The following is a 26,625-nucleotide window of genomic DNA, read 5'->3' as shown; positions in this document are numbered from 1 at the left end:
ATTACAGCCATTTATACACAACTGGAGGACTTTTCGCTATGCATAAATGCATGAGGCATGGGAATAGTCCTTAGAGCACACAAACACTTACATTCACACACACACACACACACACACACACACACACACACGTTCTCACACTCATTCACATGCACACACTCGCACAGACACTCACACTCATTTGTGCACACACACTCTCATACACTCCAAGCGAGGCAATCAACAGCATGCCTCTTGAACAAGTTAGTGTCCACATACCCTCATCTCTCTCTCGTTCCTTAAGACAAGCACAAACACATTTACAGGCTGCCCCCCCGCTTAATAATTAATAATGAGTATTAACACTGACCTCATTCCCACTCCATTCAAAACTATTACATTTGAGTTGTGATGAACCAAATTTGAAAGCCAAATGGAATAACCCGGTGTTCAATAAGCCATCTCCTAGCACAGACACCTCATGTATCAGCAGTGAGTCTCAAAAGAGATCATGAAAAATGCATCGTAGGACACGTACGGCTTAGACACTTATCAGCTGGCTAGTCACACCTCCTCTGGTCAGGAAGCTTCTCCGCCTTTCACTTTCCGATCGTCATGCCTCTCCGCCCGTTGCCCCACCTCGCCATCCATTGCTCCACCTCTCCGCCCGTCAGCCCACTTCTCCATCCGTCGCCTCCCCTGTCAGCCTGTCTATCCAGCCGTCTTCCCTCCCCACCCCGATGGCCTACCTCTCTGCCCGCGCCCCTGTACCCCCTCACCTTGTTGGGTTGGTTGATGTCGTAGCTGGTCAGTGAGCCCAGCAGGTGCTTCAGGCCTGGCACATTGTCGTCATTGATGGCGTGGATGATGGCCTTCATCACAAATGAGTCTTCCTCGTCCTGCAGGTAAGCAAAAATCAGTGCGAATGTGATTAAACTGAGCAAAACTGTTAAGGACGCTCAAGATGGAGTTGGCATAATGGTGTCATAGGTAACCAGCTAAAACAAAAACCTCTAATAGCAATTCTCCGCTTAGAAAATGATCAAAACACTTGAGCAACGTAGATTTAGTTTTTTCTGCTTAAAAATCTTTACAATATGCTGCATGTAAAATAGAATATATTCACAAGACAGCACAATAGCACCAGACAACACAGCTTTCTGGAAATGATGGGATTTATGTCATGTCTGAAGGAGTTATAGCTGGGAAAACAATTCCAAATCTGTTTCGACAGTCACAATTTGCTCAAATCCAGTGAACGCAGGTGGCCTCTCAACTGGCAAAAGGCATGCTGTCCTAATCCAATTGAATAATTCAGGAAGGTGTGTGTGTGTGTGTGTGTCTGTGTATGTGCACCATGCGAGTCCATAACCTTCAAAAAGAAGCTGACAGCCTTGACAAGCAGGCCACAGACAGTGAGAGAGGAAAATATAGAAAGACTGTGTGTGTGCGTCTGTGTATGGGGGTGTTAGCATGCATGGCATGGACCAGCACACTTGGAAAGGTGCGCTAGTTTACTCACACACACACACACACACACACACACACACACACACACACACACACACACACACACACACACACACACACACACACACACAATTGCTGCCACTAGGCCAAATTATAGGGCTTGGAGAATCCTCTGACTGGGTTTTGTTAAAACGTCAAGCAGAAGGATGCAGATGGGCAGAGGCACGTCAGCCATAGTGTAAGCTTGAGAGCGGCCTTTGGCAGGCCAGCACGATGACTATGATTGTATCTAGCATTGCCAACCAAAGAGGCGGCATGGTAGCCATAGAAGCGCCTCTGACTTCAGCCTCATGTCAATAATCAGATCGCCGCAGGAACAAAGCACCTGACTGCAGCCCTGCAGATATAAAGTAGCGCACAGCAGGCAGCACGGGTGGCACAGCTTGACAATTATTATTGCTGACAAATGTCCATTTCCAGCGTGAAAAACACACGCTCACCCACGCATCCCCCCAAACACACACTACACACACACACACAAACACACACACTTCCTGGAACAGATTATCTTTGCAGAAACATATCATGCAAAATGAGAGATTCAGTAAAAATTATGGCATGTGTGAGACTTAAAAGGCACTCTTATGTATGAAGTTTAACAGTCTTTTGACTGTTGTGATCCAATTAAAGGCACATCTGTGATGGACATGACATGAAAATTCCTGTTCAAAATCAAAAGAGGAACCGATTCCAAAAAGGGAACTAACTAAACACAAATTCTCTCATCATTTATTAATCAGCAAAATGGAGAAGAGTTAAGGAACAGAACATGCAGCTGAACCTGTAGTTTGTGTGTGTGTGTGTGTGTGTGTGTGTGTGTGTGTGTGTGCGCGCGCGCGCTCTTGCATATTGTAGTAAACAATGTGAAAAGGAAAGATTTAAATAGAAATGAGTGGGGACTGACAGAATGTGGAAAGTGCATAGTCTACAATTCAACACTGGATAGGTGCAAGGACGGCGTTGCAAAGTAGACGGCAAGAAGTTTCAGACTTTTTCAGGCCCACGTTCTTGGTCGACAGCCTTCAGTACACACAACACTGTGCTGGATGGCAGCAGGTCAGCCATCGACCAGTGTGGCAGGCCCCGTCTTTCCGTGGCGGAGGCGGGGCTTACCAGTGTGTCATCACTGCGCGCCACGCTTATGTTGCTCCTGGACAGGAAGGAGCGTGAGAGCCGGTTGCACAGAGAGATCAGCCTCACCGATTGCTGGCGAAGAAACAGAGATAAAGAACGCTGAACCACTGTGCAGGCGCAATAGACAAAACGTCTCCTGAATAACTTTCTGGGCTGCTATTTTCCTTTGTTGTGGTTGGCCTCTTGAAGCATGAAATTGGTGCAGTTCACAGTCGTGCATTAAAAAAAAATTGGTTTCCTTGCTTGGAAACCCACCAATTAGCTGTTGCTTTCAAACATCGTAAGCTAATGGTGGTAATATCCCACACGAGAAGGCCCTGGACATACTAGCAGGACTCTCAGATGAAATGGGGCTTAGGATGTTTAATCTGGGTGGTTTTATTGGCAAGCAGATCTAAATGACTGTATTTGCTGTTTGACTCCGTACCACTTGACTGGGCATGAGCACACCTGAAAAGTCTGCCTATTGTTCGGAAGCGTTTACTTGTTATTTTTCGCCAGGGAGCTTTTAAATGTAACATTACCTTCCATTTTCTGCGGGCTGCAAACTTCTTGAATTTCTCCATATTCACTGCTGACTCTTTGCGACTAAGTTCTTGCTGAGTGTCTTTTGGCTAATTCAGAAAGAAATTGTATATATTTAAACATTATATATGAATAACTATAAAATCATATAGAGGTAATAACAATTGCAGTGAAGTACACAAGGGTTCCAAAGAAACAGGATGTTTAGGACAGAACGCAGATGTCCATCATATAAATTTGTATTCTTGGAGTCATGATCACATTGCTGTCATCTGAAGATGAGCCAACCTTGATCCAGGGATGCTGCAGACTTTCCTGGATCGTCATTCTTTTTCTGTGAGGGAAAAAATAACAAGCTTAAACAGCAGGCAGCCCTTGCATTCTTTTAGGCAGGGTGGGATAACATTTGGAAACCAAATCGCACTTCAGAGCAGTGCTGTCCTGACTGTCACCCTAGAGAAATGCCGCCCTGGCTCTGGTCTTAGCCTAACCGGCTTTGATCTTTCCCATCAAAGCCTGTGCTTAGTTAGGGGCTGGAGCAAAGCCCCAAGGGCCAGGGGGAGCGGCCCAGCCATAAAGGATGGCTTCCCCCATGCTCTGGAGCCCTGACGCCGAACACGGTTCAGTGTTTGCCTTCTCTGAGACGTCCGGTTCAACTTTTCAGCTAATTATCCAGCCTTTCGTGAGCTGAGGAGCGCTGGAACTGCAAAACACTAAAGCATGCATGGAAGGGCCGCTTGGTGACCGGAACTGGGGAATACTGGTGTGGAATATTTCATTCCACTTCGTCTGATTGGATTAATGAGGCGAATGGAAAGTGTGAAAAGTAAGTCAAAAAAACTGGTAAACATTGAATGCTCTGAATGAAGCCTCATTGCTATACTGGATCTACCCATGTGGAGGATCTAGATCAAGCTAAGTTGCATGGAAGGGTTTATGATTTCTGGCCTACATAAGTTCAACCCATAGTGTGAAGTTGGATTGACGCATTATGAGGCACAGACAGCAGTGGAGTGAACTCACACAGGGGCAAAACAGGAATTATTATTGTCCTCAATTTCATTTTAGACCACTGTTTCCTATCTGTGCATCATCTGTTCCTTTGTATGGGTTAGCAGTCAGGTTTTCCTTCACAAAGTGTGTGACCGGTGTCATGACTGAAGATAATAAATTGTCTATTTTATTGGTTGCACATCAGTTAATTATCAAGCCCTATTGCACATAAAGCTAGCATCATCATCATCAGAGTAAATACCACACCATGAATGTTTCCGCTTTCTTGATAAATATGGTAACCAAGTTAAGACTTTGTCCTGCCTTTCAGTCCTAACATATGACCCATTCTGTCTTAATGTAAAACACTGTAGATTTCTCCCCAGTCCCTTACTTTGGGTCCTTGACGAGGAGCCGTATGATAAAGTCTTTTGCCAGGGCGCTGGTGTTGCTGAAGTATTCCTCGTCAAACTCGTAGTCCACTGCTGACACATTGGCCAGCGTCTCCTGCTTGTTCTCGCCCAGGAACGGAGAGGCCCCACTCAGCCTGTGGCAAGAAGGGAAGGACGGAAACACGGACGTCACTGCTGGGTCTGGTGCATCAAACAAAGTGTCTCCTTGGACCCATTCTCAAGGGTCCCGGACAGGCCTGCTAACAGGTTTTAGGGTGGACTGGACACTGCTACAGATTATGGAAGAGAAAAGCTACTCTCCGTTCATTAAGTGTTAAGTAGTATGCCTGCCGGAGAAAGGAAGTTCAAGTTTGAGAATAGCCCTTTGTTTACTTCAGGATGCCAAAAGCATATTATTAGAGCACTTATAGTAGTGGCCAAATATAGGTAAGAAATTAGCAGGGTGGAATGAGAAGGCAAGCACTGTATCTCATTTGACCTGCTTAAAATCCACATATTGTGGGGGGGGGGGTGTTCAAAAGGCAGAACCTTCCTGCCTTACATGCATCTTGAAGACTCTGGAAAAAACCCCTTCCTTCTCCTGGGGCTAATTAAAGGGCCGAGATGGGCAAATACTGCATTGGCTGCGGGTCAAGGGCATGCTGTGTGGAGGCCTTGTGGCAAACATGAAAAATTCATCGATTCTTTTAACATTGCAGCTGTGTTGGATTTACACGGCCAATTAGTGGGATTCCAGGGTGGTGGTGGTGGAGAGGGACTGGTGAAATGGGGAGAAAAAAAAACTATGGGAGAAAAAAGGATAGATATGGAAGCAAAGCGTGAGGGGACAGAGCGACCTGATGCGTGGCTCTATTTTTACCGTGTCAGAAAGACAGCAGTGTAGGCGGCGAAAGGCTGATAGAGAGAGAGACAGAGAGAAATTTTCTCTTGTTGAAAATATTGTGAGAACATCTTCCCTTGGGTGGGAAGGTGTATTGAGGACAGAAAGGGACACAGAGCAAGAGAACAAAAAGGTGGAACGAAGACGCAGCAAAAGTACAAATTGAAACCTTAAGAAAGTGGAAGGGAGGGCAGGGCCAGCCAAGGGTGGCACGGCAACGGGAAAACGACAGCCCTGACCACAAGGTGCAGGATGGAGGATGGTGAGAAAGGACGCAGAGGCGCCGAGCTGAGCCTGCACCCAGCCGTACTGTTTACTGTGGAGGTGTAGAAAGGTCCAGTTATCCCACCATTGCTGGAGCTTCCCGTGAGACCTTATCTCTCACACACACACACACACACACACACACACACACACACACACACACACACACACACACACACACACACACCCCCACCACACACACACACACCCCCACCACACACACACACAGCTCCCCCCACCCCCACCACACACACACACACACACCTCCCCCCAGCCCCACCACAGACACACACACGCACCTCCCCCCACCCCCACCACACACACACACACACCTCCCCCCACCCCCACCACACACACCTCCCCCCACCCCCACACACACACACACACCTCCCCCCACCCCCACACACACACCTCCCCCCACCCCCACACACACACCTCCCCCCACCCCCACACACACACCTCCCCCCACCCCCCCCCCACACACACACACCTCCCCCCACCCCCACACACACACCTCCCCCCACCCCCACACACACACACACCTCCCCCCACCCCCACACACACACCTCCCCCCACCCCCACACACACACACACACACACCCAGCCACAGACAGGAGGAACTTTCCAGTGTCCTCAGACAATAAGCAGTATCAATAATACCATTAGACACATTGGACAAAATGGCTGTTTGGTACTGCCCTTGGTTTCATCGAACACCGTCGTGCCTCATTTCAAGCACGTGAATCGGCAGCAACGGACAAGCAGGCACTTGCTTGTGATGCAACGACTACAGCAAAAAAAAGATATTACTAAAATCTGTTTCCATGCTAAATATAATTCATAACGCCCAACTAAATAGGCTGCCATAATTGTACATTACAATGAGTGATGATTATGGCTTTGCTGTGTAACGAGTAACGCAGCGGCTGCAGCTCAGTGCCTCAGCAAAGTGAACAAAATGGATGCACAGTTCAAATTTTATGTTCTCTTAATTTACGAGTCATCGTCGCGGAGATGAAATACTTACAATATGTAAGTTATCACGCCGACACTCCTGGAACGGGAGAGGGAGAGAGAATCGATTACCCGAGAGGACAACGACGTGGAGACCTCAGTTCAGCGGGGAGGGCGGGTTTTCTTACCACATGTCTGCCTCCAAGCCCAGAGGCTCGTAGTTAACCACTTCTGGGGCTGCAAAACAGTGGAACAAACAGATGTTTTAAAAGTAAACCATCTAAAATGGATTTTTATTTTTTTTAAAAAGAAGGAAAAAGAGGGAAAAGAGAAAATGTCTGGTTTGGGGGGGGGGGGGGGGATATATTTTTTTTGCCCTTCACACAAAATATTTGAGCTGTGAAGGAAGTGAGTCACTTGTCACAATAGTGAGGAAATCTCAGTTTCAGATGTGTGAACGATAAAAATGGAGGCTCTGGAATGGTGAAGATTGTGGAAGATCTACGGCGGAGCTTCTAACGTTTAGGTTCTGGGTAATGAGCAGCTGGAATAGCTGTGCAAATGTCTTTCGTGCTGGGGAAAAGCGCTACGTGTGTTAACTAGCCCACGTGCGGCATTGGTACTGGGTTCTCGTCTTGGCGGTCGGGCAGAGTGTGGCGGTACACTAGGCCCAGCTGACTACTCTTCCTCGGCCTTCGGTTCATCTGGGGGGACAACTGTCTGGCTATTAACAATGCCGTCTCATCACACCCTGCAGTCACATTGGCAGCCATTCAAATAGGACTGGGGACTATGCCAAAAAGATGGGGGGGGGGGGGGCTGAGAGGATGGGGCTCACACCAAACACAGCCGACTCGCTGACTGTTAGGTAGAAGACGAAATTGTGTGGCTTGGAAGAGGGTGTTTAGCTGGTTTGGGTGAGACACCAGGCCTGGCTCCACTGAGGGCTCGGTCCAAACATAGGGGATTTATTTTGCAAAACATTCTGGGACACCAAGAAAGGGCCTGTGGCTCTTTTCCGCTTTCTTGTCCAGCTCTCGGTTTGGGCTGTGGACGAGGGGAGTGGCTTTGGGGGTTTTGGGGGACGGGGGGGAATGTCACGGGAACGTTGTGGGGAATGTCGCTCCAACACGAGGCTGTCGGGCACCCACCTACAAACTCCGGAGTGCCAAAGATGTTCTTGAAGTCATTGCTGAAGTCAATCTTGTGGGCCAGGCCAAAATCAATGAGCTTAATGCGCGGGTGAGGCACACTCCGGTTCAGCAACATGATGTTCTCCGGCTGTAAGAAGGGTGAGAGAGAAAGAGAAAGAGAGAGAGTGAGCGAGAGAGAGAGAGAGAGAGAGAGAGAGGGGCACAATATAACAATCAACACAGCCCACACGTGTGTGCACACACAAAAAGGGGGTCATGGATCAGAGAGGGAGTCTCAAGGTAGAGAGAGACAGAGAGAGAGAGAGAGAGAGAGAGAGAGAGAGAGAGAGAGAGAGAGAGCAAAAACGGAGAGACAGAGAGCATGAGAAAGGATCAGGAAACAGCAGCACATGGAAATCACATGCAAAGCCATGGCTGCGCTCTCTAGAAAGCATTACCACCCAGGCGGATTCTCTCAGCCTGCCTAATGTACAGACGTGTCACTTTAAAGCTCTGCTGACATCAAAAATATCCAAGTGACATGCTGAAGTTATGCTCGCAGGTTGACCGAGGTCGATTTCATTACACAGAAGGCAATGACATGACGGATTAGGACCGAGGTGTATCGGTTACTTGAACATAATGAGGCATTTTGAATTGCATTCCCCAAGAGTGCAAGCACAAACTCTTATATGCTGATCATGCTGTCTGTTAATGTGTTAGTCATTTGTTCGTTGGACTCATCTGTGGTGTGTTCTTGTTATTGTTGTTTGATTGAGGCAGGAATCCACAAATCCCTGTATTTACTGCCATCTTAAATAACAGTGCCATCGATCATGGCAGATTACAACTCTGCCAGGCGTTGCCGAGAAAGAGCAGACTATTATCTCCTAGGATTCCACCACTGGGTGGAAAGTAGCACACAAACCAGTTGGATTAACAGCCCATCTATTAATTTGTCATGGCACACCCCACTTTGGTTTGGAGGGAGCCTCAAGGTCACCTTGAGGTCAAAGTGGGCTATCTGTTTGGAGTGCAGGTAGTTGACGCCATCCAGGATCTGCTTGAGGAACTCGGTGGCCTCCTCCTCACTGAGTGACTCCTTCTCGGCCAGGAAGTCGAAGAGCTCCCCTCCTGCCACTCTGCAAATGAACATTAAAAAAAAAAAAAAAAAAAAAAGAAAGAAAATCAAACAGTGGAACTTGAAAAGGAGACCATGCAGCTTCGGGTGCCCCCATGTCTTGAGTAACCCGCCTTTGTTAGGCGAAATTAAACAATCTTTCATGGGAAGACAGAGACGCGCAGGACCAACGTTCTGGGCTGTGGTTCGACTGCCAAGCCACACGGGACGTGCCCGGCGTGGAAATGTGACAACCAGCTGGAGGCCCTAGGATTCCGAGCAGGGCTCCAACCTCGGTGGTGCAGCTCCAGGCGGAGATCTAGAAAATGAGTTCCAGAGTGGCGCCGGATGGGCGCTCTCAAACGGGGCGAGATGGCCTCGCAGCTCGAGGTGGAAGGCACGATCGGCGAGGCCCCGTTACGCCCGCTGGTGGAGAGGGGCGCTGGCGGGGCACCGATCAGGGCCTCTGGGCCAGGGCTGACAGGAGCTTGGCCTGTGTTTATTTCAAAGCAGGAAGTGGTGCAGCTGCGGACAGGAAGATCTGTGCTGATAGTGGGGAAGCTGAGCCACCGGTCACCCAGATGCAAAAACAAATAATCATGACAAGATCGGTTTCTGTTCCTCCTGTGGTGTTAAAAAAACATCACTCAAAAACAGAACAAAACAAAACAAAACAAGGGGAAAAAAGTGACATCTTTTTCTGCTTTCACACTACACAATGGGTGGACGGCCGTGTTGTGTACTAAGGACTGTGGGAGCTGGAAACTTGACCTCCGGCTCTCCGGGTCGTAATACTTCACTCATACCCCACTTCTGTAGATTGTGGAAACAAAAAAAAAAAGGGGGGGGGGAAAGGTGGGTGTGGGGGCTAATGGTGTTTCAGGTGTAGGCGCAGAGGACAGCTTCAGGGAAGCCCCTGAGAAGGTACAGCCTTACAGAGCAGGATAGGACAGGGATGAGTCGAACAGGCTTCACAGCGAAAGCAGCTACAAGGGTTTTCGTGGGGGAAGAAATAAAAAAACAAAAAAACAACAAAAAAACGCAGTTAGTTCCAGCAAAATTTTCTTATCTACTTATGGCGGCCTCACTGCAATGTCGCGTATCAGCATTCTGATAGCCTTGACTTAAAAAGCATCAGTATACAATTGTCATGTTGTCACCATGGCTCCAGGCTAAGAGGTTAGCCCATGTAGAGTTACACCGCTCCTCAGCTCCCCTACAGGGGACGTTTCAGATGGTATGGCACAGCAAACCAAGAAATGACATTGACAGCAAGCTCGAGATATTTATAGTAAATATACTGGGGGGATATTTAGCTTTTTCATGGTGAAAACAGAAACCTTACTCTCTCTCCACACACACACACACACACACACACACACACACACACACACACACACACACACACACACACACACACACACACACACACACACACACACACACACACACACACACACACACACACAGACAGACAGACAGACAGACACAAGGCTCGAGCTGCTTCAGCACAGTGCCAAAATCACACATGTTGGATGTTAGGATCAGGCTACGCAACATTTTTTCCATTAATTTATTTATTTTTTGTCCCCCCAAAGATTTCCCACTGAATGTTCTGCAAAACAACTTGCAACACAGCAAATACAATGTCCACACACTCCCATCAAATTCCCCTAAATGAGATGGGGAAAATAACAGCTTGTTGTGTAAACACAAAGGTTCCTGCGTGCTGTAGTTCTCCAGACAGGTACTTTCATATACGTGACCGTATGCATTAATCTCTGCTTTATCAGTCAAAGGTTATTTTAGTTATTCGTCTTTGTGTATTGCTACAGTCAACATGGAAGAGGCGTGAATCAGCTTCTTTCTTCCACTGTTGCATTGATAAAGGGCTCCAGGCTTGTGCAAACAGGCCATACAGGTTTTTGCCCCTTGAGGAACCCCCCAGCTTCGCCACGCGCTTGTCTTCAGAGTAACGCGGCCGATTTGAAGTCTAGGCTCAGTGGTTATCGGCTAGGACTGGAGGCAGGGTCAGTTCTATTTTTAGGTCACAACATTCCTTCAAAACTCTGCTCTGGGAATCTTTAAAATCGTTAAAATCTTTTAAACCTTAAAAGTACTGGCAGCCAGGACAGCTGAGCCCAGGTCGGTTTTGGCCCTGCTGGATTCGTCTTTGACTGCACTCATGCTTTCGGATTCTTAAAAGACATTTACAATTCACATTTTAAGAGGCAAACCTTTTAACGCCAATGATAAAGATCTTCATCTCAGTTCCAAGCACAGTGCGGACTCAGTGACTACAGTTTCTGTCTGTGTCTGTCTTGATCGCGAGCTGTAGTTAAGTCTGGGAGATAGGTGGGGGGGGGGGGTGCATTACTCACAGCTCGAGGATGAGGATGACTTCGCTCTTGTTCTCGAACACGTCGTGCAATGTGATGACGTTGGGGTGCTGGATCTCCCGGAGGATGCTGACCTCCCTCTCAATGTCCTCCTTGGTGACACCGCGGCGACTCGACTTGCTGCGCCGCTTCTTGATGAACTTGGCGGCGTACTCCAGGCCCGTGCCCTTCTTGCGGCACTTTCTCACCACGGCGAACTGACCGCTGCAGGAGAGGGGAGAGACAGGAGAGAGAGAGAGAGAGAGAGAGAGAAAACGTGGTCAACCCATGTTGAGCACCGACATTCTCTCGGCACCGACATATGCCTCGGTACGCCATCAAAACAACAGAGCGTAGGTGGGGCCGAGACGTAGCGACATGGTGGAGGCTCGGAATGGGAGCGGTGGGAACCGGCTCGGAGCATTTAGAGCCGTGCTCACGGCTCCTCCGAGTCACGACGCAGCCCTGAACAACATCTGAGGTGCAGCAGTCTGCCAGAATCCCACAATAACCCAAACTAAGGGACACACACACACACACACACACACACACACACACACACACACACACACACACACACACACAAAACTAGTTCTTTCCTCTGGGATATTTTTTCATGGTATTCTTTATTTGGTGGAGTTATCATGTTATTATTAAAAAGAACTGTAAACCAACGCAAAAAAGGACAAGCCCCTGTGGCTGAAGCCCCTGACCCCATTTGACCCGCACTGACACAGCAGCGGTGAGACTGGGCGTACTTTGCTTAATCCATATTTACAGTCCCTTTACTCAAATGCCAAATTTCATCCAGACAAGCCTCTTGTACACATTACTACACGTGGCCAACTCTGATTCAGAGTCTGACCTCTGCAACACAATGTGTTCATATACACCCCCCTACCCTCCCAACCCCCTCCAGCTCCATGAATAGCTGTGTTAAACAGCTGTGGCAAGGACACCAAATAAGGGCTTTCTACAAAAGTGACAATAGCCATTTCTAAGAAGCATTTCTGAACAATGTGGGGAAGGAAGATGTCCCTGGCGCTGGAGCTTTCTCATGTTAATGGCCTCCATTCATCCAAGCTCCACCTTTTGTAACCTGGCAGATAAAGATGGATCGTTAGCATTTTATCACGGCCGTGGGGGTTCTGATGAAGGGGGGGGGGCGGTTGGGCTGTGGTTTCCGTGGGAGGACGAACAGACACGATGGGACTGCGTGTACCTGAAGCCTGGGGCTGTTATTACCCGACACATCCGCTTAGATCATAAGGGGATGCTGTACGCCGTTATAACTGTGACGCAAGGGTTCGGCATAAATTGATATAAATTGGTTCACTTGGTATCTTCCTTCTTCGGATTATGCCGCTGTTGAATTATACGACTAAGACCGAGGTGCATTTGATTTGCAGGGTTCTTGCTTAACCACTATGTAAATGAGGGGGGTCACCCTCGTGACCCCTCTAGCATGGTGTTGGGCACTAGGGCATGGCTAAACGCTTCTGTCACCCACACTCCTAAATGAGCGGATCACGGGACCTCAGCTGTGCAAGCGTTCACGGCAGGGGTTGGCCCGGGGGGAGGTGAGGCAAGTGGGGCTCCGGATGGGGGGAGGGGAGTGTTCCTCCGGTCTCTTCTGTCCCTGCCAAGTCCCATAAAATGGTGTCACCTGCGAATCGCAACACGGGGTGCTGTCTCCCTGCCCCCGCCTCTCGCCATGCCTACGTCTGCTCCGTGTATAAGACTGGGCAGATGCCTGCGTCTCAGATCAGACGCCCAGCTCGAGATGTGGATGCAGCGGGCACTCTCATGCTTCTATTATCCGGAGTTATCCGTGGCCCACGTTCAACGGCTCGCCCGACAAAAGTGCTCTTCATGCCGGGTGCTACGGCGACCCGCTACATGTGACGGGTTTGCTATTATCCAGCTGAACCTGTGCTGGCTCTAGGCCTGCTGATGCTGGACACGTCTCCCTTCCTGATGGTCGACGCTTTGGTAGAGTTCATTCTTCAACTGCGTCACCATTTGTCTAGACCTCATATACTGGTATGCAATACCTCTGGGGAAAAAAAATCCTGTGCATTACGCAGATACCATTTGGCAGCTGCAGCCTTGATTGCCAACAGGAAGAAGACTTGGTCTGAGCTTAGGCTTCTTTGCGGACGGCCACATCATGCCGCCTTAATGAGCCCTCTGTCAGGGTTAGTTGAATCTGGCTGTTCTGTGGGATGGGGCATTCCACTGGTGGAACTCCCACGACACCTGCTCTGTGCCTATAATCCTGCGGAATCCCACACGGCCTTGACGTAAGCGTCAGCACACCTGCAGCAGAATTCGGAGGCCACTGAGGTTCTCGACGCCTACAGACTGGCTGATTAGAGCTATGGTATATTCACACCGTGCCTTCCCATTCTCGAATCGAAGGACCCCGAACACTGGTTTGTGTCCTGCTTGTCGAAGAAACGGATCCATTTTGGCAACAAAAAAAAGTAACAAAGCAGAACGTTTGTACAGCGCTGTTTTACTTTTGAATGGGGTTCTTCGGCGAGACGCTGAACTTAACGTTAAGGAACATAAGGAACACCTGCTCAAGTGTTGCCTATGCAGAAGGCAGAACCCTGCACAACAACAACAGCAGCTGCTTGCAGATGCTAACGGAGCGCCAGCTGGCAGCCGTCCAAACCTGCACTTCTCCCCAGCGGAGTCACCGCTGCCAGGCCTACGGAAACTCGGGGGGGGGGGGGGGGGGGGGGGTGTTGGGGGGGGGGGTTGAGGGGTGCTGCTAGCTACCCGGAGGGGCAGAATTACAACTGCGAGGACGATGACGTGATCCTGCATTGCTGAGAGGAGACAGCTCTTATTCCCATTCTAACGCAGGACGCTAGTTGGCTGCGTGATGCTTTAGATACGAGCAAGCACAGAATCGCCCCCCCACCCCCGAGGGACACTCAGGAAGTGTCGTGTGCTCCATCTCGGAGTTTCCCTCCGGAATGAACTCAGCTGGGGAATATATCCAACTGCCGTTAACATTGTTAATTAGCGTTCTGAAACAAAGGAATCGGCTTTTACTCTTCTAGAGAAAGAGGGAAGCAGCAACAGGAGATTTTAACTACCCGACATGCCAGTCTAGGGAATCCTGTTGTCCTATGTTACTTTTCAGGGATGGGGCTTCCAAGTTTTTTTTTGGTTGGAGAGGGAAACTTGAGCTTGGCCGATGGGATAGGTGGGTGTGTGTGTGGCTGGATGGGAGGGAGGGACGGAGTGATCAGAACAGCCTGTGTTTCCCCTCACTGCTGTGCTGCTTTCTGTGTACTTGCCAACGGCCTACTCGACTGTGAAGCTGCGCCACAGGTTTACGCTGCTCTGTTTGTGTGTGTGTGTGTTTGTTTGTGGTTAGTAGAAAAAGTACCCTTGTTTACAAGCTGATGAGTTTCCTTGCAGGAACAGGGGTATTTATGGGTTTATTGCACCTGTCTCCTGCCTTCATCTCTGAGCGAAAGCTAACTAATGCAGCTCCTTGTTGCACTCGCACCATTATCCTGGAGGTTCCCAGCGTTGTATACGCAGAACTGACAGGCTGGAAGCTACGTTACACATTAGTACGTCTCTGCACCGAGCGTCACTGAAAACTAGATGACATGGGTGGATCTGTTTCCAAAAAAAAAATAAAAAAGTTGCTTAAAAACTCAAGTGCAGTCGCGAGAAAAGAAAAAAAAGAGAATGGAAAAAAGTAATCACTGCTTCCATCGAAAGCATCGGGTTCCGAAACACTAAACGCGGATAAACACCCTGGGTGGATAAGTTTAGATGTGTTACCGCTACGAGGCGAGGAATTATCGTGTGAAAGCGTATTGCAAGGGGAAAAGAGGAGCTGCAGATGAAAAAGAAGTACAGAATAAACATGCAAACCACAATCCCCCCCACCCAACCAGACCCCACCCCCCCCAGGTCACCATCCAGCAGGACCCGGTGTGCCTTCTGTTCCCGGTCTGCGTGGTGTAAATAATGCTGACAGCACCGGCCGGCTGGCCCTTCTTGGAATGCACAGAGGAAGATGATGCTCTGAATACAGATCCATGGAGACTTGTGAGGTCTGATCTGCCCTTGCCTTGGCTTGCCCTTTCTACTGGACTCGGAACGACATTCTTCCAAACCCCAGTGTCAGCCCAGCCTGGCGCTAACAGGGGGTGCTGGGCATTTGCTCAAAATGTCGCCTTCCGATGTGAAGGCCCAGAATTGTTTTATACAAACGGTCATATACTGCCCGTTATCAACAGTAAAAACGGCTGTGCCCAGGAGCAGCTCCTTCTTACAGAAGGCCACGCAGCAAAGGCAGCGACTCATAGTGTCCAGCCATGCTGCTGCATCTGCAGTCACCTGTGTGGAAAAAAGGTTCCACTTCAAGATACTGAAGAGTCGCATGCTGTCCTTGGGTTGCACAAACTTGTCCAAGGAGCGCAGCCCTTCCTGTGTCAGTGGGATTATTGGGGCTGTAAGTACCCGGATACCGCAAGACTAACATTCTGCTTTGGTCTCCAACCCGCCGGAATCGAAGCCAACCAACCTGCGAGCGTTAAAATCATCGCAGCGTCGCTTGTTATTCTGTTGGAAACGTGTTGGCCCATGACATCAGAGATCAACACAGACTGCTGACTGGGTACACAGGCTGGAGTGTTATCGATTTTTCGACACACACCGACAGGGTGAAGGAGCAGGAACGCTGATGCTAAATAATGGAAGACCACGTATTTTGGCAAGAACTAAAGCACTCCAGCCCAAGACTTGCAGGAGGTGTCAAGTCTATTCAAAGCTACAGACAAAGCGCAGAGTGCTTGCTTAGAAGGATGAGCTTCAGTTCTGCACAGCTGTCTTGCTCATTCAAGTGAATAATTGGACAAGCAGAGAGCTGGCAACAGAAAAACGAATTGTGAGTTCAAATTTTTTTTTATTTTTTTAAGTGAAACACTAAAACTGTCCTATATCTTCAAATTGGAAAAGCATTGAAATAATGCAGTCAGCCGAAAACCAGTGACATATTGCAGATCTGTACAGGCTGTGCTGTGGATGTGACTCGTTCCCCATAGCCACAATCTGGTACACAATTTTTAGCTAAATGCATCCGTGGTGAAGTCATATAGAGCGCATATACCACGCACCATAATTTCAATTTACAAGCTTTTCTACGTATTTGCAAACGTCCTCGATTTCCACCAGTGCTGCTCCGCGTGGTTGCACCCCCCGAGGGGGAGGCTCATTCTCAGGTGTCTGCTAGAAAGTGTTTCTCACTTCACTGGCATTCCAAGGGCTGCATTTTCACCTGGTGCCTCCATGACGTCAGCCGAGCTCAGGAACGCAACCGTGAAACTCTAGAGCTGAAAAACGCTCCTCCTTCCCGCAGTCTTCCCGCCACAGATAACCTATCTAACAGACGTGCACCGGGAACCTTTACGACACGTGGCAAAGCATATTTGTGGCGTCACACAGCTGTTAGGCTGGTTTCAACGAACGGCATTTGCAACGTTAGACGTCCTCGATAAATTAACATGGCAGAAACAGTGCCGAGAGCTGACTCAGTACTCACTAAAATCACTTTCGCTGAGTGGATGTATGCATTTCAGTGCGTGATGTCTTGTAGCCCTTCAAAGCACTATGGTGTTGCAGTATCCAAAGTCCTCTGAGCTTTTAGTGGTTGTTCAGCTTCTGAGATTAGAATCTACTCTTCTAAAGATGAACAATGCAAAGTTCTTGTCAAAGTTTAAAAAGATAAGATTTAAATTCTATATTTATTTCACCCTACTCGTATATAAAAGACAGCGGACTTTGCTACTGTTCAAGACTTGAGACCATACACCCCCCCCCAACAACTGTGGTGTACATTTCATGCCTGCCAGTCGAGTCTGCTAAAAAAAAAACCCAAAAAACTACTGTATAATCAGGCTGCCTGCGTTTCAACCCCTGCTAGCTTTATGACAAAGCAGCTTTTGTGATGGCCTGCCATTGGCTCGTCAGGCTGTTCGGTGGGGTGCCAGCCTGGTTAACACCACGCCGGCCCCCACACTATGTTCAGCAACACCCCAAAACATTACGCACCCAAGTGGTGGATGATAAGCATGCTTAATATCCCAAGCCCCACCCTTGGGATTAACGCTGCCTTTATGCTGCGGGAACAGTGTCCTGCTTGTACACCCCACGTCTTCCGGATCCCTCTTCACATCACCTACTTGCGTCTTTCTCCAGAATGTTAATTAAAAGAGGAAGTTGCTTACTGGCAGCGTACCTCATACAAATGATATCCTTTGCCAAACTACTATCTGCGTGGGTTTCTGAGCCATTGCAGACACAGAGGGTTTAACTTTGGTTTTGACTTTACAATTAAATGAGGTGGGGGGGGGGGGGGGGGAGGCGGAGGCACGCCTCACTGCAGTGTCATGCCAAACAGTGGACTGAGCAGGCCCGATCAAACGATCAGGAAGGACGAAGTGAACTTCTCAACCACTACTTCATTACTAGCACTCATGCCGGGATTGCAAGACAAATGTGAAAATCAAACTAAGGGATCTAAGTGGGAGTCATTGTGGCTTTTACGTCCATTTCACGTTTATCATAAATGAACCTCCCCGTTTCAGGCCGCTTCTGAAGGGGCTGCAGGAAGCCTAACTTCCTGCATCGTTATCATCATCATCGCCAGTACAATTCCAGTGTTTGCACAACTACAATGTCTATGCACGTGTTTGTAAAAGGGAAATGGAGTCAGAGGTGTGCACACTTCACACTCTGTGCAACTCCAATTCCACTTTGATCTTATCAGAACATTGTTCCTTGTAATACATCTGGGAGTTGAAAATCATCACACAAGAAAGACACTATAAATATACATTGAAAACACAAATATAAGCAACATAAAAATGTATGAGAACTAGAAACATAGAGGTGAATGCTGAAGGAAAACCTGGGACACTAAAAACTTCACCACGTTCACTTAATAAAGGATTCTCCACTCTAGCTCCAGTGCAATGAATCATCAGACACTTTTCTTGTTAAAAAATGTTAAATGAAAGATTTTCCAGTTTGCAACATCAGGCCTAAAATGCTTAGTAGAATAACGCAGCATAATGTAACTGCAGCAGAAAAACTGATATGTCAGGCAAAAGCTTTCACGTTTTCAGCAGGTTTCCAACGTTGGATTGCTTCTGCTTTTTTGGCTCTGTTGTGTAAGGTGGCTGAGCTGCACACAGGTGTGCTCTTCATAGTTGGTTAACCTATTTAGCTGGAGCCAGAGACCTCTGTCACAAACCTATCTGACAGATACATCTACATGTTGAAGCTCAAATATATAAGTTTAAGAAAACACAAACATAGCATGGTGGGCTGGAAAGAAGAATGCAACAGAGCACTAGATGGTAAAACCAGATTAACCAAAGGTGGGTGGCTACTGCAGTAATGCCAGCAATATGGCACATGACCCAAGTATTAGCTAGGCTAACCATGACAGTGTGTCAAACAGCTATGCTGAAATGATTATAATGATGAAATCATAACAAACAGCTCAAAGCAAAAGAAATATCTACAGCTGTAGAAACATTCTGCAGTTCAATTTATTGCTGTAAAAATGTATAAAAGCTCACGATTTTACAGGCCTCTAATTCTCATCATATTGTGACAAGACATCAAATCAGACAATATCAATGACAGGGCAGCATTCAAAAGTTCTCAGAAATGCGTGGAGTGCTTGTGTCCGGTGTGTGCCCCATAAATGTGAAACCGAATAACACGCGTGGCTGGATCAATAGCTATTTGGACGTTGGAGAGACTGCAAGTTCAAGGCTTCCTCCGTGTCCCGTGAGAGCCACTAACAAGTAAAATCTTTCATCAATAAACGTTAAGCAATTAGCTTTTTTCCTCCATATTGATTTGATGTTTTAATGCTAGACTTTCTGCGTAGGGGAGGACTAATTCGGTGTGTGGCCCCCTCATGGAGAGTCTTCTTTGCGACGTTCTTGTGTTAACTAGCTTTATTTGCATTGAATAAATTGAGACTCACTGCGTATAAGGAACACATTCTAGGTTAACAGCTACGATCCACAAGACACGGTCTTCTCTGTAATGAGCGCGTGCTGTAGCAAGGTTACTTGGCGCGGAACCGTGACGTGTTTTCTGAGGAGCAGCTGCGTTTATGCCGAGGGCCAAACGGTGAGATCGCCCAGTGAACTCCTGCACGTATGGCCTTGCATTCAAAAACAAGATGCCTTTCCTCTTTTTAAATTGATTTTGCCTGTACAAAGAGGTCTGCTGGAAACATTTAGCACAGGCCGAGCCAGCCTTTTCAGCTCGGGGCCAATAGCACCTCCATGCACCAAACATCTGGTAGGACCTGCAGTTGTCTGATATCAGAGACAGCTGGCTAAAGCAGAGCTCTAAACCAAACCCTCCTCTAATTACGCACCCATAGCTAAAGGCAGCGGTAGGGCCCGAGTGTCTGGCCCAGCGGAAGAACCAGGCACATGCGGGAGTCCTTCTGGATGCACAGAATTTGAATTAATAGTTTGTATGTGAGTCACTTTAGTTCATTAGTGGAAAATGAGCGTGGGCGGGCCGGTCAGGGAAAGCGGAGTCGGATCGCGCTAATCCGCGTGCTCGAGCTGCGCCGATTATGCAACAGCCTCGCCGTACCGGAGTAACCAAGGAAACGGCGCTGCAGCGCGCGTAGAGCACATGCACACCGGTGCTCCCGCAGAAGACGTTTAGTGGGATTTACGAGCGGTTTGCCTGGAGCTCTGCGCACGGAAGCAGCAGGAGATGATCGCTAATGCTACTTAGGAGGGAAGGGAAGGGAAGGGAAGGGAAGGGAGGGGAGGGGGTGTGTGCGCACTCACTTTCCTCCTATTCATCTCTGCAATGGATGCCACCTGCACCTTTTTACCAGCAGTGATAACGCCCAACTAAAATGCCCCTTTACTGTGAAACCAGAAGTCCCTTTAATGTCGCCATTAAACTGCTTACGTGGCTCTCGATTTATCTATTTTTGCAGACAAACAGCCTTTTTCCAGGAAGTGAAACTGATTTGAAGCACGCTGCTCAGTTGTATATTAACCCTTCGCGAAGCTGACCTGCACAATGGGTCACATTAATTGTTTCATTTAGTACTACTCTTGCAATAAAGTAATAAAGCAGTCTTAGTTATAACAGCAGGCTGCTACTCAGTCAGTTGGCAACAAGTTAAATACCTTGTCACTGACTGTGATGTGAGCACGTTGATCAGTCTCTGAGGTTCCTGTTGGGCATTCAGCGAGCTTTCCTCGTGGGCATTCACTGTCTGACACTAGGCAAACAAGCTCTGTCACATGGAAATATCAACTGCTCGGCATTTCATCATAGGTGAGTCATGCTGCATCTAAAATCATAACCCTGCTGCAAGCTTAAGGTCATAAATAAATTTCTCAAGCACAGGTTTAGCGCCACAGTGAGAAGTTTTAAAGGATGTTTCTAGAGCTATGGTCATGTATTAATAACATTAAGCTCGAAAACCTATAGAAAGGAATAGAGGAGGAGGAATGGCATGTTTATCTCCCTACACTTAAACTGGTTTGTCAAGTCTTTTATTTGTTGACTTTGGCCACTGCTTCTAGACACGACAATACGGGAGAATGGAAATGTTTTAATACCAACATTGTATATGTCTTTGCCATATCTTAAAAGTCTCAAAGCTAAGTCATGCAAGACGTATACAAGGCACACATTAAGGAGATGTGGTCGCATTCTTTGATTACCGAGAATGGCACTCAACATATCAGTGGAATGAAATTTGGTCCTTTCTCAGGATTTAAAGCGACAAAAGGCACTTTGTGTGAAAAGGCACTGAGGGCAAGTTAGCCCAACTTTCAGAGATATCGGGCGGGGGGGGCGGACTCTTCCCCAAACACAAGCTCTCAGTTGTAACTTAATCAAACTGGCAGAACTAATTACAAAATTAAAATGTCGTACGCTTTGCGGTTCCAAATGAGTTTAAAGGACCGTTTCGGCTTGCGCAGTAGTTTAGATCCGCACTAATCGAGGAAGATCCCACTGACGAGCAAGTCCAACCGATAGATACCGGAAAATGCCGCAAAAGCATGGCAGTTACCATGGCAACTTATGGGCGGCGATCTAAAGTCTGGCACGGGTCGTGTCGTTAAAGGGCACCTCTAGAGACTGAAACTGACATTAACCTGGTTTCGGGGTGGCCTGCCTACTGTCAAAACATGTCGCCTTCAAAGAGGCCCAAGCTAATTTAGTTGATATACCGCCTGGCAATACGGCAACTTCATAAGCAACTAATCTGAAATAAGAAAAATATTTGAAAATGAGTATCAATAGAACTGTATTAGATATATGATTGACACTTATGACAAAAGGGAGACGCGATTATGTAGTGCCAGTGAAAGAAAGAGCATGAGAAGTCTGAATTCCTAATTCTTTATCACTAACGGTAGCTTAGCAACAACATTAACACAGAGAGAGAAGCTTCCTGCCTGAGAAACTGTGATCGCGCGACATGTTCACGCAGATCTATTTATTTAATAAATCAGTCAGCGGACGTGTTTGCTGCATAGCCTCCAAGCAGGCTACTACCTCACGTGAAGGCGAGAGGACGTCAGCTGCGTTTGCAATTACAAGGGCGATTCATCATTTACTGTCACGGAAAATAATAGTGTAAGAGGGGAGCCTATTTCCTATCATTCACGGTTTCTGGCAGCGTTTCGTGTTGGGGTCCGACAAATCGAGAACGTAATTCAGACAATAAAAAAAGCACAGCTGCGCAGCATGTTATTTTCAGGAATCCTATACGGAAATGCGCCATCAAACGCGCACGATGATCATGTCAAGAAACAGGCGCGTATGCATGCATGGGTGTCGCGTGAACACATTAACCCATATCTTGCGTCAGTATGTCGCAGAACACTGTGCAGCACCAATGCAGCGCTAGAGGGGTGTGCCTGAAGACATATGACCGTACCAACGAGGCTTTTTGCTTGTTATTGAAATTCCCTTTTAAATATACTATGGTTGTGCATGTTGGCATGTTTGTATTTGACATGCTCAAGTTGTCATTGCAGACCACCAACATGCATCATGTAGTCTCTCAACACACACACACACACACAGTAACAGCAACTAAGATCGCATGAGTCCCTTTGTGACCGGACTTGCCATTAATCACAGTAGACTGGAGCCTGGGACAATGGTCTTAGTCCTTTTGATTAGACTGTCAGTTTACACTGCCAGCACGCCCAGAAGCAAATAAACAGACGTTATAACAGGGGTGTTGGATTAAATGGATTTAGGAAACTTGAGTTCCTGTTTGTCTGTAATCAGCTGCAGTAAATGCACACTATCTAGAGAGCCAGGCATAGACTGCTGGATTGACTGGCGACAGAAAGAATAGGATGTTAGAATCGGGAGGGGGTTGCAGTGCATCTTGGCAAGCCCTCCCAACAAAAAAAGCAAGGAAGAAGATTGGTTTCTCTCCCTCTCCTGCTTTCTCTCCCTAGTATTAGGCATGCTTGGCTAGCTAGAGCTTACCCTTCACACTGGACTTATCTCGCAGGACACATACTTATTTCTCTGACACACTCTTCATCTCGCGTTCTCTCTCCCTCTCTCTCTTACTCACTCACACACACACAGATCAGAGAAGGCTTTACTACCAGACTCTAACACTAGCACATTAGTTACTCAGAAGTCAGTGGAATCAGGTAAACCAATAAATGATTAACCATCCCATTACACTCTCTGATTAGTGAAATACTGAGTGTAACCTTCTACATTTACAGCATTTGGCAGACCCTATTATCCAGAGCAACTTACATAGTTCTCAGTATCACAAGGTGTGTGCTGCCTGGGAATCAAACCCATGACTTACCTGTTCTATATTCTACAATTCTACATGTTGAACATGCTACACATGTAATGGTCAGAAGAGACCTCGGGGCACACTTTCCACAGACCCACAATCAAGCAAATAAATGTTTAACTCACCAGCCTGTAAAACATCTACAAAAAAAAAGAGCCTATGCAGGCGTCTCTGTAGTGGGCTGTGTATACTCCAGAACTCACTAACAGGACCGCTCCAAGTGGTGTCCTGGGCCTATGCATGTTTATTAGGGGATGGGCGTTTCCCTTCATGCACCATTGTGCCATTATGGGGGACACTGAAGAACAACAGACAGCCTCTCCCAGGTGACAGCAAGAATGTAGGTCAGACTGCAGAGGAAAACACTATGATATTAAAATATTATGAGGTTGATTAGGTTTTCTCAAGACCCATCATTGCCAACACGGATTTAGGAGAGAGTACCTGACTAAAATCTCTAGTCTGATTGTGGAGACATAGCAGCGCATCACAGTGGCATGACCCCCCCCCCCCCCCCCCAAACTTTTTTGTAGGGGATCAGGGGTTACCTGTCATTTGAAGGGCTTAGTGGAGATTTCAGACTTCACACCTAAGTGCAGCTGTTAATGCACTGTACCACTTAAGAACTTCTATGTTTGTAACACCTGTCATATTACATGACTTTCCACAAAGGCCTAGAATGAGATTCTCCTGAATGGAATTTATTCAGAACATCATAAGTATGAATATGTTCAAAACAAATGTTTCTGAAGATAATGAATGGAGGTATATTTAAATGGAGACAAATGTATCATGTAGATACATTTAAATGATATCTATGGTCCATAATAGGTCATTGAAGGCCAGTCTGTTGATGCATATTGTAGAACACTGCACAGGACACAGTTCAGCCCTCACACAGTTCAGGTGAGAGTGGAATTAAAAGGTAATGAGAACCCATGACAACCAGTGTGTCCAGCCACTTTGATTTAGTCCAGGTAGGCCAACTTCTTTTGCCGTGACACTTTCAGCTTCGCGTACGTTCACATTCAAATGACAGGATGTGTTGTGTAATAAGATCAATAACTGCTAGTGAGAAAACAGGGCCATACCAAAATCAGTTTAGCTGGTTTTAAGATGACAGCTCAACAAAACATGCCTCCCACACAAACACGAACCCCTGTGAAAACTTCACTCTTCCTGCCACCGTCTAATAGCTGTGGTACGCTGATCAGTAGTCAGCACGTCCCAGCTGTAAATCCTGGTGTCGTACGCGAACGTCTGTGGCCCAGAGCCGCAGACGCCCATGCCAACGGCCGTGTCCCCGGCTTCTATTCAGCTGGCCATCCGTGCTTGCCCTGCTGAGGGCTGGGCCATCCAGAGCAGGGCCCATTAGCAGAATAAAGAGGCCCCCTTTATCCCCCAGACTTTCCCCTGGCTGGAGTCTCTTAAAGCCAATATATCGGCCCTGTGTGTTTAACCCTGAAGCCCAACTAGCTCACGAGGAGTCTCTGATGTGGGGCTGTTTAACGCTTCAGTGCTGGCCAGAGGGGGCAGGTCAGGTTTAACCATTTACTCAGCGCATCAAAGACTGGGAGAGGGGTAGGCTGAGCCAATTGGGTGGTGCAAGCAGTTATTAGTGCCTTTTTGGCACTGGGCTTTTGTTTAAATGGTAAGAATCAGGTTTAGGTTTTGCTCTGTGGAGAGCAATAATACTCCTCTGGCTCTATTTTTTTAAGGCCTGTGTCTAACTACGAGGGTAGGAAGCCTCTTTGGACAATGTCACTGATACTCCTGATTTTGAAACATCTGTTTTGCTCAGTATTTTACTGAATGCTCACTTGTCTGCCAGTCACAAAGCAAGAGAAATAAGTTAGCACAGAGATCTATAAATTGATTTTCCCCGTCCAATGGCTGCTTGAGGATATGTATACCAGTGCCACAGTCAATACAGTGCAGTTTCATAAATGTATTAATTTAAAAATAATTTTAGGCATATGTTAAAAAAAAAAGGTTATGTTCTCCAATGCAGAGCAAAAATCAACCTCATCAGCGCACATATCGGTTTTGTCATACAAAATAAGTGTGGGTCTAAGAAACAATCAATAATAATCAATATGCAAATAGATTTGACCAAACCCCATTCATTCGACTTCAGTCAACTTCTAATCAATCTTTATTTAAATAATGCATACTGAACATTTCAACAATAAAATGTTACACCTGGTTTCCCAGCTCTGAGAGAGTGTGAGAGAGCATGCACACGCAAGAGTGAGTTTCTCATTTCTTCCTCACTGTAATCAAATACAGTTTCCATGCTTCTCCATTACAGAACCAATTGAATGCAATAACCAAGGCAGAACAGCATCCTAACACTGCATGTCCACTCCAACACTGGGCCAGTTATGCAGCCAATGCAGCTTAACTGCTATAAGTGTGCATGTTTGAGGACTGAAGATGACAGGAACATCCTCAAGACTCTTTAAACACAAAAAGAGTCAATTCTGTGGCAGCCCACACGATGGGCAGATTCATCTGTGTTGAGCAACACCACCCACATGCCTGGCAGTCAGTGTGAATCTGCATTCTTATGATATTCAGCTGGAAAGCCTCGATCTGCTTCTCGTCACATATGGAATATCCACAGAAATATAACCTACACGATTACACAGCCACAAAGCTCAATTTGCCAAGCAATGCACAAGGTCACATCACCAAATTAAAATGACTGGTGACTAATTATTAGCTAATAGCCAGACAATAAACCCATAATCGATCTGACAGTGAATTAAAATAAAGCGGACTACACAAATTAAAGGTAATCATTTGTGGACTATCATCTTGACAAGTGTAGCTCTGAGTCTGAGCAGTGGACCGTCACATTCATATAACAGACATCGATCAATAAAAGCAGTGGCACAATGCTAGGTTGTAAAATATCAAGGCTCAGTATGACTGTCAGGTAGGAATGGCGTTTAAGCACATGTGCGCTTTGCCCAAGTTCATTTATCAAAACGTAAGGGATGGTGACTATGGCTCTCTACGATGTAGGAGCATTATATGTTAATTTTGAAACACGCTGGTGTGCAGTATTTGTTTAACTTAAAAAAGCACATTAGACATTTTAGTCCACGCCCAGTCGCGGTTGTTGCAGCTCTGAATAATAACGATTTTTAAGCTATTAGCTACGTACCTTCCAAGCTCATCTCCTATATCGTAGTAATCCTCTACATTCTCCTGGTTGAACACGGTCATTGTGCTGGGCGCTTCCTCCTCCCCGGGATTCCCAAATCTGCGCCCACCAATATCAGCAACCCATCACTGTCAGCCTCATGACAGTTTACGGCGAACCCTTCTCATGTTTGTTCTGGTGGGGAAGACACAAAAGGTGAGACGTTTGTGAGTGGAAGTCCTTTAAACGATCAAATAGGTACAGGTTTTATCGGCGTCGGTTAC

At 47.1% G+C, this 26,625-nt stretch overlaps 1 protein-coding gene across 1 annotated transcript in view; it reads right to left on the bottom strand.

Moving 5' to 3' along the window:
- The window catches only part of dapk1 (death-associated protein kinase 1), a 44,782-nt gene that overhangs the window by 17,533 nt on the left and 624 nt on the right, over positions 1–26,625 (bottom strand). The window contains exons 2-12 of the mRNA XM_035529680.1: positions 26,363–26,536; positions 11,307–11,528; positions 8,809–8,947; positions 7,824–7,953; positions 6,861–6,909; positions 6,746–6,772; positions 4,556–4,708; positions 3,457–3,502; positions 3,168–3,257; positions 2,623–2,715; positions 759–878 (exon numbers count right to left, since the gene is read on the bottom strand). Of these exons, the coding sequence (XP_035385573.1) occupies positions 759–878; positions 2,623–2,715; positions 3,168–3,257; positions 3,457–3,502; positions 4,556–4,708; positions 6,746–6,772; positions 6,861–6,909; positions 7,824–7,953; positions 8,809–8,947; positions 11,307–11,528; positions 26,363–26,424 (1,131 nt within the window). The 5' untranslated portion in view covers positions 26,425–26,536. The remainder of the gene's footprint in view (positions 1–758; positions 879–2,622; positions 2,716–3,167; positions 3,258–3,456; positions 3,503–4,555; positions 4,709–6,745; positions 6,773–6,860; positions 6,910–7,823; positions 7,954–8,808; positions 8,948–11,306; positions 11,529–26,362; positions 26,537–26,625) is intronic.

Source organism: Electrophorus electricus, chromosome 9 (assembly GCF_013358815.1).
Source record: "Electrophorus electricus isolate fEleEle1 chromosome 9, fEleEle1.pri, whole genome shotgun sequence".
NCBI classification, from domain to species: Eukaryota; Metazoa; Chordata; class Actinopteri; order Gymnotiformes; family Gymnotidae; genus Electrophorus; species Electrophorus electricus.
The sequence above is the reverse complement of the archived record's forward strand: the minus strand, read 5'-3'. Positions and strand labels throughout refer to the sequence as shown.